This window comes from Mirounga leonina, unplaced genomic scaffold (assembly GCF_011800145.1).
Source record: "Mirounga leonina isolate KUSES-001 unplaced genomic scaffold, KU_Mleo_1.0 Mir_165, whole genome shotgun sequence".
Lineage (NCBI taxonomy): Eukaryota > Metazoa > Chordata > Mammalia > Carnivora > Phocidae > Mirounga > Mirounga leonina.
Window position 1 is genome coordinate 81,259,855 of NW_023270415.1, and position 12,363 is coordinate 81,272,217.

Consider the following 12,363-nt stretch of genomic DNA (forward strand, 5'->3'; position numbering starts at 1 on the left):
CCCTGGGACTGAAAGCCCTCACTGGCAGGGACCCTTGCCAGCTCAGGGCTCACGTCTCGGTCCCCTGCACCCAGCCTAAGGGCTGGGGAAGAGCAGTCAAAAAAGGCCCGTGGGTTAGTGGGATTAATGCCCTCCCACTCCTCCCTGCTCCGGTCCTTGTAGAAAGGACAGGAAAATAGCCCAGGCCCCTCTCATCTCTTGATAAGATAAGGGACCCATCCATCTTGCTCCCTTCCCCCACTGGGGAGGAGGGAAGGGCCCCTACCCCTGCCAACCCCACTGAGCCCCCAGTCCAGACCCTGCGCCTGCTCTTGACACCCACCCGCCAGCAGGCCTTGCGTAAGTGCGAGACAAGGCACCCATCCATCTCTTTCCTCCTCCTCCAGCCGGAGGCCTCCAGCCCTGACCCCTGCCCTGGGTTTCCTGGCCTGGTCCAGGGACAGCTTCTCCCATGACGTGATCAAGTCAGCCGGTCCAGGCCTCCAGGCGAGATAAAAGGATTGCGCTGACCGGGGGCGGAGGGAGCATCAGAATGGCATTCAGGGCAAAGGCACGAGGGTGGCTGGCAGGGCGCTGGCTGTCCCTGAGCTGGGCACGCGCACTGGGCACCAGAGCCGCTCCGGCCGCCAAGGCGGTGCTGCCCTTCGAAGCCATACCCCAGTGTCCCGGCAACAAGTGGCTGAGGGTGCTGCAGATCTGGAAGGAGCAGGGCGCTGAGAACTTCCACCTGGAGATGCACCGGACCTTCCAGGAGCTGGGGCCCATTTTCAGGTAAAGCCCTTCCTGCCCGCCTCGCGGAGAGCACCCTAACCGGCTCTCGAGACTGGCTGCTGAGGCCCGGCTGGGCGCCGTGCAGGCGCACTGCCACATCCCAGCCGGGCGCCGGCGGCCGGTGCTCCGTCCGCGTCCTTCGGAAGGCAGGCTGGGGGCTGAGCAGGGCCTGGGAGCTGCTCTGTGCCTTTGACCATGGACACGGCGGCTCTTGGTGAGGACCGAGCGCTCCCCGGCTGGCCGCTGAGAGGGCAGAGCGCAGACAGGAGAGCAGGAGAGGCTTCCTGGGTTAGACAGCGGGAGGGAGCGCCTGCTCCGAGCCCCGGTCCACCGTCCGGGAGAAGGGAGAGGCCAACAGGAGACAGGCCGGCTTGGTTCTGCGGCGTGAGGCCCCGGGTGGGACACGGCCCCCCAGCAGGGCTCTGAGCTTTGTCCCGCAGGTATGACGTGGGAGGGACGCACATGGTGCACGTGATGCTGCCCGAGGACGTGGAGAGGCTGCAGCGAGTGGAGAGCCCTCAGCCCTGGCGGCCGCCCCTGGACCCCTGGCTGGCCTACCGACAGCATCGTGGGCACAGATGTGGCGTGTTCTTGCTGTGAGAGCCAGTCGGGGGGTGGGGGGGCCGGGCGGGGGCGCAGCCCGGTGCAGGGATGGCGAGGCCGGGAAGCCCGCAGGCGCCCCCGCCCAGGGCCTGTGCGGGGGGGGGGGGGGGGGGCCTGTGTGTCCCGGGGCTGGGGAGGGGCGGTGGGGCCCTGGCCCTAGAGAGGAGGAAGGACGACCACCGCCATTAGGGAGCACCCACCCTGCGCCCGCCTCCGCAGGTTGTCCCAGCAGGGTGGGCTTCTCCCTTCCTATAGGTCGGGAAGCCCAGGCCTGGGGGAGGGGAGTTACTGGCCAGGCGTCCATGTCAGCGTGTGCCGGGGCCTCACGGCCCCCCGGGACTGCAACCCTCCGCAGGAGGACCCCTGCGGGATTTAGAGTTGAGCACAGGTAGCTTGGGAGGGAGAGGCTGGGGGATGGGGAGAGGGCGGCCAGTAGAAGAAGGCACCTTTGTTCAGAAGCTAGACTCTAAGTGGGTGCCTGCATGAGCATGAGTCTGTGCGTGTGCCCGTGTGTGTGTGTGTGTGTGTGTGTGTGTGTCTGGAGGGAGGGTCTGACTGGGTGGACCTCTCTGCGCCCTGGGAATATGCTTGTGGTGTGTGTGTGGGCGCTCACGTGTGCTCACCTGTCATAAGCGTGTGAATGCAGGTGTGTTTGCCCATGTTGGCTTGCTCCCGTTCGTGTTCATGCCACCGCATGCGTGTTGGCACGTGTGCATGTTTTTGCTCATTGTTGTGTGTGCGTGCATGTGGTTTTGTATGTACCTGCACACGTATGATTGTGCCTGCGTGTGTGTGCATGGTTTTGAGCATTCCAATGTGTTGTGGGAGTTATGCTTGTGGGAATTGTGGGTGTGTTCACGTGTGTTGTCTGTGTCAGCGAGCACATATTCAGGTGTCCCGGTGTGTCATGTGCCCCTTTCTGGGCATATGTGTGTGCACTGGTGTGCAAATGTGCACGTGTGTGCATGTGATCATTCTCACTACCTGCAGGCAGCCAGCCGAAGAAAAGAAGGTGTTTCTGCTCGAATGTGGCTGAGAATGCAGATCCCTCCCCACCATTCGCTGGAGACATCTGCAGAGCCCCCGTTGCTTTGGGCTCTGGTTTGCTTGGAGAAAAGCTGGTCTAATTTAATCATCATCACCCTGTTGGGGAGAATGCTTTTCTCCTCCTCCTCCCCCACCTCCCCCCCCATCCTCCTCTTCTTCTTCTGCCTCCTCCTCTTCTTTTCTTCTTCTTCTTCTTCTTCCTCGTCCTCTTCCTCTCCTCCTCCTCTTCTTCGTCTTCTTCCTCTTCTTTTCCTTCCTCTTCTTTTTCTCCTTCTCCTCCTCCTCCCCCTCTTCTTCTTCCTCTTCCTCTTCCTCTTCTTTTCCTTCCTCTTCTTCATTTTCTCCTTCTCTTCCCCTTCTTCTCCTCCTCCTCCTGCTTGTCCTCCTCCTGCTCCTCTTCCTTCTTTCTAATTGAGGTATAATTAACATACACTGTTATATTAGTATCAGGTGTACAATGTAATGATTCAACACTTCCATACATTACTCAGTGCTCATCATGACAAGCGTACTCTTGATCCCCATCCCCCACTCCCCCCCACACACACACCCACCTCCTCCCCTCTGGCAACCACCAGTTTGTTCTCTGTATTTAAGACTCTGATTTTTGTTTGTCTCTTTCTTTCTGTGTTTGTTCCTTTGCTTTGTCTCTTAAATTCCACATATGAGTGAAATCTTATGGTAATCTTTCTCTGACTTTTTTCGCTTAGCATGTTACCTTCTAGATCCCTCCGTGTTGTTGCAAATGGCAAGATCCCATTCTTTTTAGTGACTGAGTAATATTCCATCTTATATAGAAATATCTATCTATATATCTTGACAATCATAAATAGTGCTGCAATAAACATCGGGGTGCAGGTATCTTTTCGGATTTGTGTTTTCATTTTCTTTGGGTAAATAGCCAGTAGTGGAACTAGTTTTAACTTTTTGAGGAACCTCCATACTCTTCTCCAGAGCGGCTGCAACAGTCTGCATTCCCAGCAACAGTGCGCGAGGGCTCCCCTTTCTTCACATCCTTGCCAACACCTGTCGTTTCTCGTGGTTTTGATTTTAGCCATTCTGACAGGTGTGAGGTGATGTCTCATTGTAGTTTGATATGTATTTCCCTGATGATGGGTGATGTTGAACATATTTTCGTCTGTCTGTTGACCATCACTATGTCTTCCTTGGAAAAATGTCTATTCAGGTCTCCTGCCGTTTTTAATCGGACCGTTTATTTGTTCGGTGTGCGATTGCATGAATTCTTTATCTGTTTTGGATATTTAGGTTATCATATGTATCATTGGCAAATATCTTCTGCCACTCAGTAGCTTCCCCTTTTCCTTCTGTTGACGGTTTCCTTCGCCGTGCAAAACCTTTTCATTTTGGTGAAGTCCCGATAGCTTAATTTTGCTTTTCTTTCCCTTGCCTCAGGAGACACGTCTAGAAAAATGTTTCTACAGCCCATGGCAGAGACATTACTGCCTGTGTTCTCCTCCTGGAGTTTTATGGTTTTGGGTCTCACACTTTGGTCTTCCATCCACTTTGAGTTTATTTTTGTGTATAGTGTAAGGAAGCGGTCTAGTTTCATTCCCCCGCATGGGGCTGCCCAGGTTTCCCAGCACCATTTGTTGAAAAGACTGTCTAGATTAATTGACCATACAGTCGTGGGTTTGCTTCTGGGCTTTCTCTCCTGTTTCACGGATCTGTGTGCCTGCTTCTGTGCCAGCACCATCCAGAACAATCACCACCGCTTTGTCGTATAGCTTGAAATCTGGGATTGTGGTACCGCCAGCCTTGTTTTTCTTTCTCCAGGTTGCTTTGGCTGTTCAAGTCTTTGATGGTTCCATACAAATTTTGGCATCATTTGTTCTAGTTCCGTGAAGAATGTTTTGGTCTTTTGATAAGGATTGCACTGAATCTGTAGATTGCTTTGGGTCGTGTGTACATTTTAACAAGATTTGTTCTTCCGAACCTTCAGCGTGAGATAGCTTTCCATTTCTTTGTGTCATCTTCAGTTTCTCTCATCTGTGTCTTACAGTTTTCAGAGTACAGGGCTTTCACCTCCTTGGTTAAGTTTATTCCTAGGCATTTTGTTATTTTTGGTGCAATTGTAAATGGGACTACTTTCTTCATGTCCTTTTCTGCTACTTCGTTATTAGCGTACAGAAATGCAACAGGTTTCTGTATACTAATTTTGTATCCTGCGACCTTACTGAATTCAGTTATCAGTTCTAGTTTCTGTTTTGTTTTTTGGTGGAGCCTTTAGGGTTTTCTATATATAATATCATGCCATCTATAGGTGGGGAGAACATTTTATTACTTCTTCCTTACCCATTTAAGTCGTAGCCACAGCAATCAGACAAGAAAAAGAAATAAAAGGCATGCAAATTGGAAAAGAAGAAGTAAAACTCTGGGCTCTGTTTGGAGTATATTACGTGAGAGGCAGTTTGGCTCCTGCCCTGGAGGAGCAGGAGACACGCGGGGGCAGGACTAGGTGTGACTGGCACAGGGGCAGCATTCTCAGCAACAGGGAGGGTGGGAGGTGAGGGATGCCAGGGGCCTCTCACTCTGGGGCATGGTGTGAGCAAAGGTCGACAGGAGGGCCAGCCTCCCTCCTTCCTCCCGGGAAAGGGAGGGCCCAGATGGATGCTGATGTGCTAGCAAGGGACCCCGTAGGTGTGCACGAACAAACGCCAAAAACCCATGTGGCACGGCCAGGCAGAGGTTCTGGGCTCAACCCACTTTAGACTGGAGCACGCTGGGCACAACACACAAGGCCTCCCTGAGAGAAAGGGCTGCAGCCGAGGCCGACAGACGGGCAGCCTGCTCCCTAGGACCAGCAGGCAGCTCCCTGCCTCACCCCTTCCCCTTGGAGACAAGGAAGATGGGGTCCAGGGCTGGCCCCCAGCTGCTGACCCTGGCTTCCCTGAAGCTCCTCTCTCTGCTCTACAGAAATGGGCCTGAATGGCGCTCAAACCGACTGAAGCTCAACCCAGACGTGCTGTCGCCGCAGGCCGTGCAGCAGTACATCCCCATGGTGGACGGGGTGGCGAGGGATTTCTCAAGGGCCCTGAAGTCGAGAGTGCTGCAGAATGCCCGGGGGAGTCTGACCCTGGACATCCAGACAAGCATCTTCTACTATACCATAGAAGGTAGGGAGGTGCCGGGCTTGGTGTGGCAGGGGCAGGCCAGGAACTGGGACTGGCACGGGGCAGGTGTGCGGGAGGAGACCCCCGTGAGGCCATTGGCTGCCCGGGGCTCAGCAACCGTACCCTCTCCACAGCAAGCAATTTAGCCCTTTTTGGAGAGCGGCTGGGCCTCCTCGGCCATAGCCCCAGTCCTGCCAGCCTGAACTTTATCCGGGCTCTGGAGGCCATGTTGAAGTCCACCGCACAGCTCATGTTCATGCCCAGGGGCCTATCACGCTGGACAAGCACCAAGGTGTGGAAGGAGCACTTCGAGTCCTGGGACTACATCTTCCAGTATGGTGAGGGCCAGAGACGGGGCCAGCTCGTGGAAGAGAGTTGGGTAGCAAGGACACCAGGGTCCCCAGTGTTCACTCCCCAAAGTCTGGGGGGAGGGCCGAGGCCACATCGGGGGGCTCGTGGCGTCTCTGTGGCCCGAGAGACTTGGCGAGGAGGCCGGGCTGGGCTGGGCTCCTGGCACAGGAGCAGGGCGTCTTGGGGGTGTGGTGGGCTGCCGGGCAGGGGATTGAGGAGAAGGCTGCCCAGCACCAGGCCCGGGCCCCTCTGTGCCCCACAGCCAACAATGCCATCCAGAAGATCTACCAGGAGCTGGCCCTCGGCCGCCCGCAGCACTATAGCGGCATCGTGGGGGAGCTGCTGATGCATGCAGACATGACCCTGGAGTCAGTCAGGGCCAACTCCATCGATCTCACCGCCGGGAGCGTGGACACGGTCAGGCCAGTGACCCGCCCTGCCCTAGGACACGGAGCCTCCCAACTACAGGCAGCATCCCCCCATGCCAAGTGGCTCCTACAGGCCCCTGTTTGGAGCCAATGGAAGGCTCTGATCTGAGGGGGGTGTTGGGGGGGACACGACTTGGGAGCTGACCTTCCAAGGGAAGGGGTGGCAGTTGCTTGGGAGAGAAGCCGTGCTCCAGGCCCAGTGCAGAATGGCTGAGGCCCAGGGACATGCAGCAGCACAGACCCCCTTCAAACGTCTGGGTCCTGGGAAGAGGGGAGGGCTGAGATGCAGCTGGAGGGATACCTGCACAAGGAGCCCCTCCCAGGGACAGAGTACATTTGGCTCTCATTAGAGATGCTTTGGAGGTGACGGGTTGACGACGGAAAGGGCAGCACGGGGCTCCAGCTTGTGGAAGAGAGAGCAGATGGCAACCCAGCTCGCAGGGGTCGGGTGTAGGGAGGTGCAGGCAGGTCCCAGGGCGTGGAGTGCAGCCAAAGCCTCCTGCCCCTAGACCCAACCTTCATCTGCCCGCATCCCCGAGGTCCCCTCTGGGCCAGGCACCCAGGCTTCTGAGCAGAGGCACAGACCCCAGGGTGGAGAGACTCCCTGAGCAGAGGCTGAAGAGCAGCCAGAGTTAGGGTCCAGGGTGGCCCCTTCATGTTAGGACCCCAGGGTCTGGGCTGATCTACCTGTGGGTGCCCAGGAGAGATCACCCAACGGGTCCAGGGATGTGGAATAATACCCTACCTGCGCCCCCACCCCTCCACACCTGAGTAGGTGGACCCCCAGGAGGGTGAGAAGCTGGCCCTGAGGTGGCTGGAGGAGGAGGCCTGGATCTTCACCAAACTTGGGGACACCTTCCCTGAGGGATTCAAGGGAAGTAGATGAGGCAGGTTTTAGATCTTGAGGTCTCAGATCCCCAGGGTCAGTCCTTCTCTGGGCATGCACGTCACTGTGGAGCAGAGGAGACCCATCCCCAGGGGAAGACCATCTTCCTGGGGGAGATGCCCTGGGGGGCGGAGGTGCATGGCCTGTGCCAAGGTCTGAGCCCTGCACCCGTGGCTCCTGCAGACGGCCTACCCCTTGTTGATGACTCTCTTCGAGCTGGCTCGGAACCCTGACGTGCAGCAGGCCCTACGCCAGGAGAGCCTGGTGGCCGAGGCCAGGATCGCTGAGAATCCCCAAAGGGCAACCACAGAGCTGCCCCTGCTGCGGGCGGCCCTCAAGGAGACCTTGAGGTGAGTGTGGCAGACCCTGGCTGCCCCGGCTGCCCTGGCCCCACTGTCTGGAGAGCAGTGCTCAGTGGGGCCTGCAGACAGATCCTGGGGCTGAGGAGCAGTTTGCCCAAGATGCATGTCCCATACCTCCTCTTCTTCTCCCTGAAGGGATAGGGACACTTCTTCCTCTGGGATCCCGCTCCAGCGCCCTGGGCGCCATCCTCGGCCATGCCCTCCTTGGCCGGGGCTGCTCAGGCTGGGAGAGCTTTGTCTGAGCTCAGGAGGTGCAAAGAACCAGCTCCTCATGATCTGGGCTTCCTGGTGCCAGAAGCGACTTGTGAGGGTGGCGGGGCGCTCCCCTCGGCCGGTGGCCTCTGGGCTAGGAAGGCCGCAGAAGGGAAGCGAGGGTCCCTGTGACAGCTGGACCCTGTTGGATGCCCCTCTGCACAGGCTGTACCCCGTGGGTATCTCAGTGGACCGACAGGTGGGCTCGGACGTGGTGCTGCAGGACTACCACATCCCGGCAGGGGTGAGTGGGGCCCCACAGGCCCTCCAGCAGACGCCAAGCCCCGCTGACCTTTGCCCGCAGGGGGGCGCTGACGCTGCCCCTCCCCCACCTGTCCGCAGACCTTGGTCAAGGTGCAGCTCTACTCCCTGGGTCGAAACCCCTCTGTGTTCCCGAGGCCCGAGCGCTATCATCCCCAGCGCTGGCTGGACAACAGGAGCTCTGGCACCAGGTCCCCCAACCTGGCCTTCGGCTTTGGCCTGCGCCAGTGCCTGGGGCGGCGCCTGGCAGAGACAGAGATGCTGCTTCTGCTGCACCACGTGAGCAGGCCTGGGCCGCCCCGCGGAGGCGGGGTGGGGGGGTGTGGGGGGTGGGGAATGAGATGCCACTGGGCAGGGCCTGGCCTGTGGGCGGGGTGGGGGCTGGGCGTGCTGGGTGGCCTGGCTGGGAACCACTGGCTTCTTCGCTGCACCCAGCCCAAGGAGTAGGGTCCAGGAAGGCGGGGGAGGCGAGGCCTGGACCATGGGGCTGACCAGCTGTGCACGCGGAACCCGCGCCTCTGTCCTAGGTGCTGAACAACTTCCTGGTGGAGACCCTAACACACGAGGATGTAAAGATGATCTACCAGTTCATACTGATACCCTCCACCCTCCCCCTCCTCACCTTCCGGGCCATCAGCTAGTCACGTCACCACGCTGTCGGGCCAGCCACTCCTCCAGCCCCCCTCTGCCTGACCCCAGGCCACCCCTGTTTTCTCCCAAGGGCCCTGCTTCTTGAGCCACGGCACTGGGCTGCCAGCATCTTGCACAAAGGGTCAGGGGGATGACCCTTGGTTGCAGGTCCTGGCTGTGTGCCCAGTCCCACCAGCACCTTCTCCAGCAAGGAGCACCATCGGAGGGCCTTTGAGCCTCTGTCGTCTCAACACTAGCTCCAGGGTCTTCAGATCCGCCCCACCCCCTGCCTCCCTGTCCAATCGCTTTTCCCCTCTGTACTCAACTCTGCCCCCATGAAGAGCTGACAACTTGGGGTCCCTGTCCTGCCTGTTGCCATTTCAAACCCATACTGGTTTTCGACAATGCTCTTGCCCAGCCTAAGCTTCAAGCTGGGCTGTTAGTCACCCCCCTACCTGTTCTGCTCAGTCCACTTGGGCTCCTCCCGGCAGTGCCAGTCTTCTGGGTTGTGGCTGAAGCACCCAGCCAAGGGCCCGGAGAAGTGGGTCAGCAGCAGTGTTTATTAGAAGAGCCACCGCAGAGCTGACGTGGACATCTGGGCCAATGATACTCCTCTGAAAGCAGGGAGGATGGTGAACTCCTCTGGCTGGCCACAGGGTGACCACAGAGAAGTCTCTAGAAGGCGGCTTGGGGCCATCTCAGCCAGGCACAGCCCCGTGCTCCCCCTAGTGAAGCCTCCTGTGTGCAGTGCCTGGCTGCCCTCTGGCAGTGGCCCTCAGGAGAGGGGCCGGCCCTGACATCGTGGGAGGAAGAGGCTCTGAACAGCTGAGAGCCGGCTGGGGTCTCCTAGCTGGCAGAAGCGAGCAGCCTGTCCCGTGCTGCCTGGGGCCAGGTGCCCCCGCCCCCTGAGTAGAAAGGGGCCGGGAGGCAAGGCTGGGTGGTGGGGTCGCTCTGCTCGCTCTCCCTCCTCACCCCACCCCCACCTCCCCTGGGGAGAACCAGGCCCTGAGCTCACAGCAAGGCAGGGAGGGAGGCGGGGCCGCACCCTGGCTGAGCCAGCCCTGCCCGCACCCCGGTGCCCCTCGGGCCTCTGTTCCCGCGCAGATTCCCTGGAGGAGGGAGAGGATTTGCACCCTCCTGGCTCCATCGGCGGTGGAGGACGACTGCTGCCAGGAGCGTGGGCTTCCCCCCGCCCCGGCCAGGCACAGCTGAAGGGGCCGTGGAGCCACGGAGAAGAGGGGCTCCAGACCCTGCGGGCACACGGGCACAAGCCGGGGCCCGGCCTTTCCATCGCGCCCAGCCCTTCATCCCTCTGAGCCTCGAGTTCTTCCCGGGGCATTCTGTTCGAGAACTCCCACCTCACAGGCCCCGGGGAGGACACAGCAAGGTTGGCATCTGGAAGGTGCCCAGCTCTCTGCTTCAGCAGGCGCTCGATGAACGCGGGTTGCTTCTCCCGCCGCTCAAAAGTCGCCTCTCTACTTGAGGCCCTGCTCTGTGTCGTGACGCGAGATGGCAGGCAGGCCTGGAATGGAAGCCGCCCCCCTGGAGGGAGCCTGTGTGTGTCCCTCTGTGCCGTGGGGGCACACGTGTTCCCTCCTCTTCAGGGCAGCCCTGGCAGGGGAGCACTGAGCTCACCCGTGTGGCCCAGGCCGGGAAACCGAGGCTCGGAGAATCCATCCAGCTGCACAGCCTCGCGGCTCATCCATGGCAGAGGCGCCACGCGAACCCCGCTCCTCGGGCCCTGCCCGCACCCCTTCCCCCCATCGAAGGATGTGGGGTTGGGAGTGACCGCGCACATCTTGGAAACAACCTCGCAGTAAAGCATCTCGGGGTCAAGGTCGTCTCTTGGTCCGCAGCGCTCCTGCAGTCTCACTGTCCAGCGCTCCGTGGAAGTCCCTTTTCGTGTGTCCCACTTGGAATTCCCTGAACCTTTTGGCTGCGCATGTCCACTGGGCTCTTTCTGAAAATCCTCCAGGTGATCTGGAGGGACCCCGCTTGATGATCCTCGTTCCTGTGCCTCGTCAGAGCTTCCCGTGCAGAAATAGCCTTGCCTTTAACACCGCAGACGTCCACAACCGGGACATCTGTTCCTCGGGCAGGGGGGCCTGGGCTGGGGCTGCGCTGCGCCTGAGCGATTCTCTGGCTCCTTCCAGTCACCCAAGCATGGTCCCCTGCCCAAGGCCACCTTTTGTGTTCATTACTCACCCTGGGGGTTCCCCGAAGACGCGAGGGACAAGAGTCCTAAGCCAACGTGAGGGCGTTTATCCTGGTTCTCAGGCGGGAACGGGTGGCTGTTCCTCCTCACCCCCCGCCTTGCAGAACTCAGCTTCCTTCTCTTCTCCTGATACAAGCATAGTCTTTCAAAGTCCTGCCCTGGGGCGCCTGGGGGGCTGCGCCTGTTAGGTATCTGCCTTGGGCTCGGGTCCTGATCCCAGGGTCCTGGGATGGAGCCCTGCACTGGGCTCCCTGCTCAGCGGGGAGTCTGCCTCTCCCTCTCCCGCTGCCCCACCCCAGCTCCTGCTCTCTCTCACTCTCAAGTAAATAAATAAAATTTTAAAAAAGCCTAATGATGTACTCTATGTTAGCTAATTGAATTTAAATTTAAAAAAAAAAGGTTTGCTAATTTTTGGTGTGTCCATTCACTGGAACGCTAGCCATTGGTAAACCAAAAAAGAAAGTAAGTTTCATACATAAGTGTTTGCAACAGTGATGTTCACCAGGTACTAACCAGTCAGGTCACCGTTATAGTGGTGTGTACATGGGGTCACATGTTCTTGCAAACACCTTCCTCCACTCCACACACTTATAGACCACATAGCACACGTGTAGATTGTACTGTATTTTAAGCAAAACAATAATGAAGAGAAAAGTCTAAAAGCCTCTAGAAATCAGAGACAGGGGTCCCTGCGTGGCTCAGTCAGTTGAGCATCCAACTCTTGACTTCAGCTCAGGTCATGATCCCAGGGTCCTGGGCGACCACTCTGTGCTCAGCGGGGAGTCTGCTTCTCCCTCTCCCTCTGTTCCTCCCCTCTCTCTCAAGTAAATAAGTAATATTTCAAAAACAGAAATCATTGGGGCGCCTGGGTGGCTCAGTCGTTAAGCGTCTGCCTTCGGCTCAGGTCATGGTTCCAGGGTCCTGGGATCGAGCCCCGCATCGGGCTCCCTGCTTCACGGGAGGCCTGCTTCTCCCTTGCCCACTCCACCTGCTTGTGTTCCCTCTCTCGCTGTCTCTTTCTCTGTCAGATAAATAAAATCTTAAAAAAAAAAAAACATAGAAATCATAGACAAATGCCCCTGCATCTGTGATGACATCATTAGATGTCAGAGGAGAAGGGGACAAGTGCCCACAATGCAGAGGGGAATGACTTGTAAGACGGGAATCTAGCTCAGCCCCCTCCAAAGCCACAAGTACCTGCTGAAGGAAACATGTCAACCAAGCAGCCCATTAACCACAGAGCCTCGCTGAAGGGACTACTCAGAATCTGCTTCGAAGAAAGGAAGGGGGGGAGGGGCGGATGCCTGGCAGACTCCTGAGTTCGAGCCCCCCTTCCCCATGTTGGGCCTAGAGCTTCCCTTTAAAGGGAAGAAAAAGGCACGTGAGCTGAGCTATGACGCAGGATATACACCGTGAGCGCGAGCCC

General features: G+C 58.3%; 1 protein-coding gene across 3 annotated transcripts; it reads left to right on the plus strand.

The window, feature by feature from the left end:
* Nucleotides 1–353: 353 nt before the first annotated feature.
* On the plus strand, nucleotides 354–11,004 carry LOC118015252 (cytochrome P450 11B1, mitochondrial-like). Of its 3 annotated transcripts, XM_035012043.1 has the most exons (9): nucleotides 359–771; nucleotides 1,212–1,367; nucleotides 5,356–5,555; nucleotides 5,687–5,890; nucleotides 6,166–6,320; nucleotides 7,401–7,567; nucleotides 7,997–8,075; nucleotides 8,174–8,371; nucleotides 8,620–11,004. In XM_035012043.1, exons 1-9 carry the CDS (start codon nucleotides 533–535, stop codon nucleotides 8,731–8,733), a joined length of 1,512 nt encoding a protein of 503 aa, XP_034867934.1. In that variant the 5' UTR covers nucleotides 359–532; the 3' UTR covers nucleotides 8,734–11,004. The 3 variants fall into 3 exon arrangements, with proteins under 3 accessions (XP_034867936.1, XP_034867935.1, XP_034867934.1); XM_035012045.1 differs by lacking the exon at nucleotides 7,997–8,075 and having other exon boundaries at nucleotides 354–771; nucleotides 8,620–8,710; XM_035012044.1 differs by lacking the exon at nucleotides 1,212–1,367 and having other exon boundaries at nucleotides 357–771.
* The last annotated feature ends 1,359 nt before the right edge of the window (nucleotides 11,005–12,363 follow it).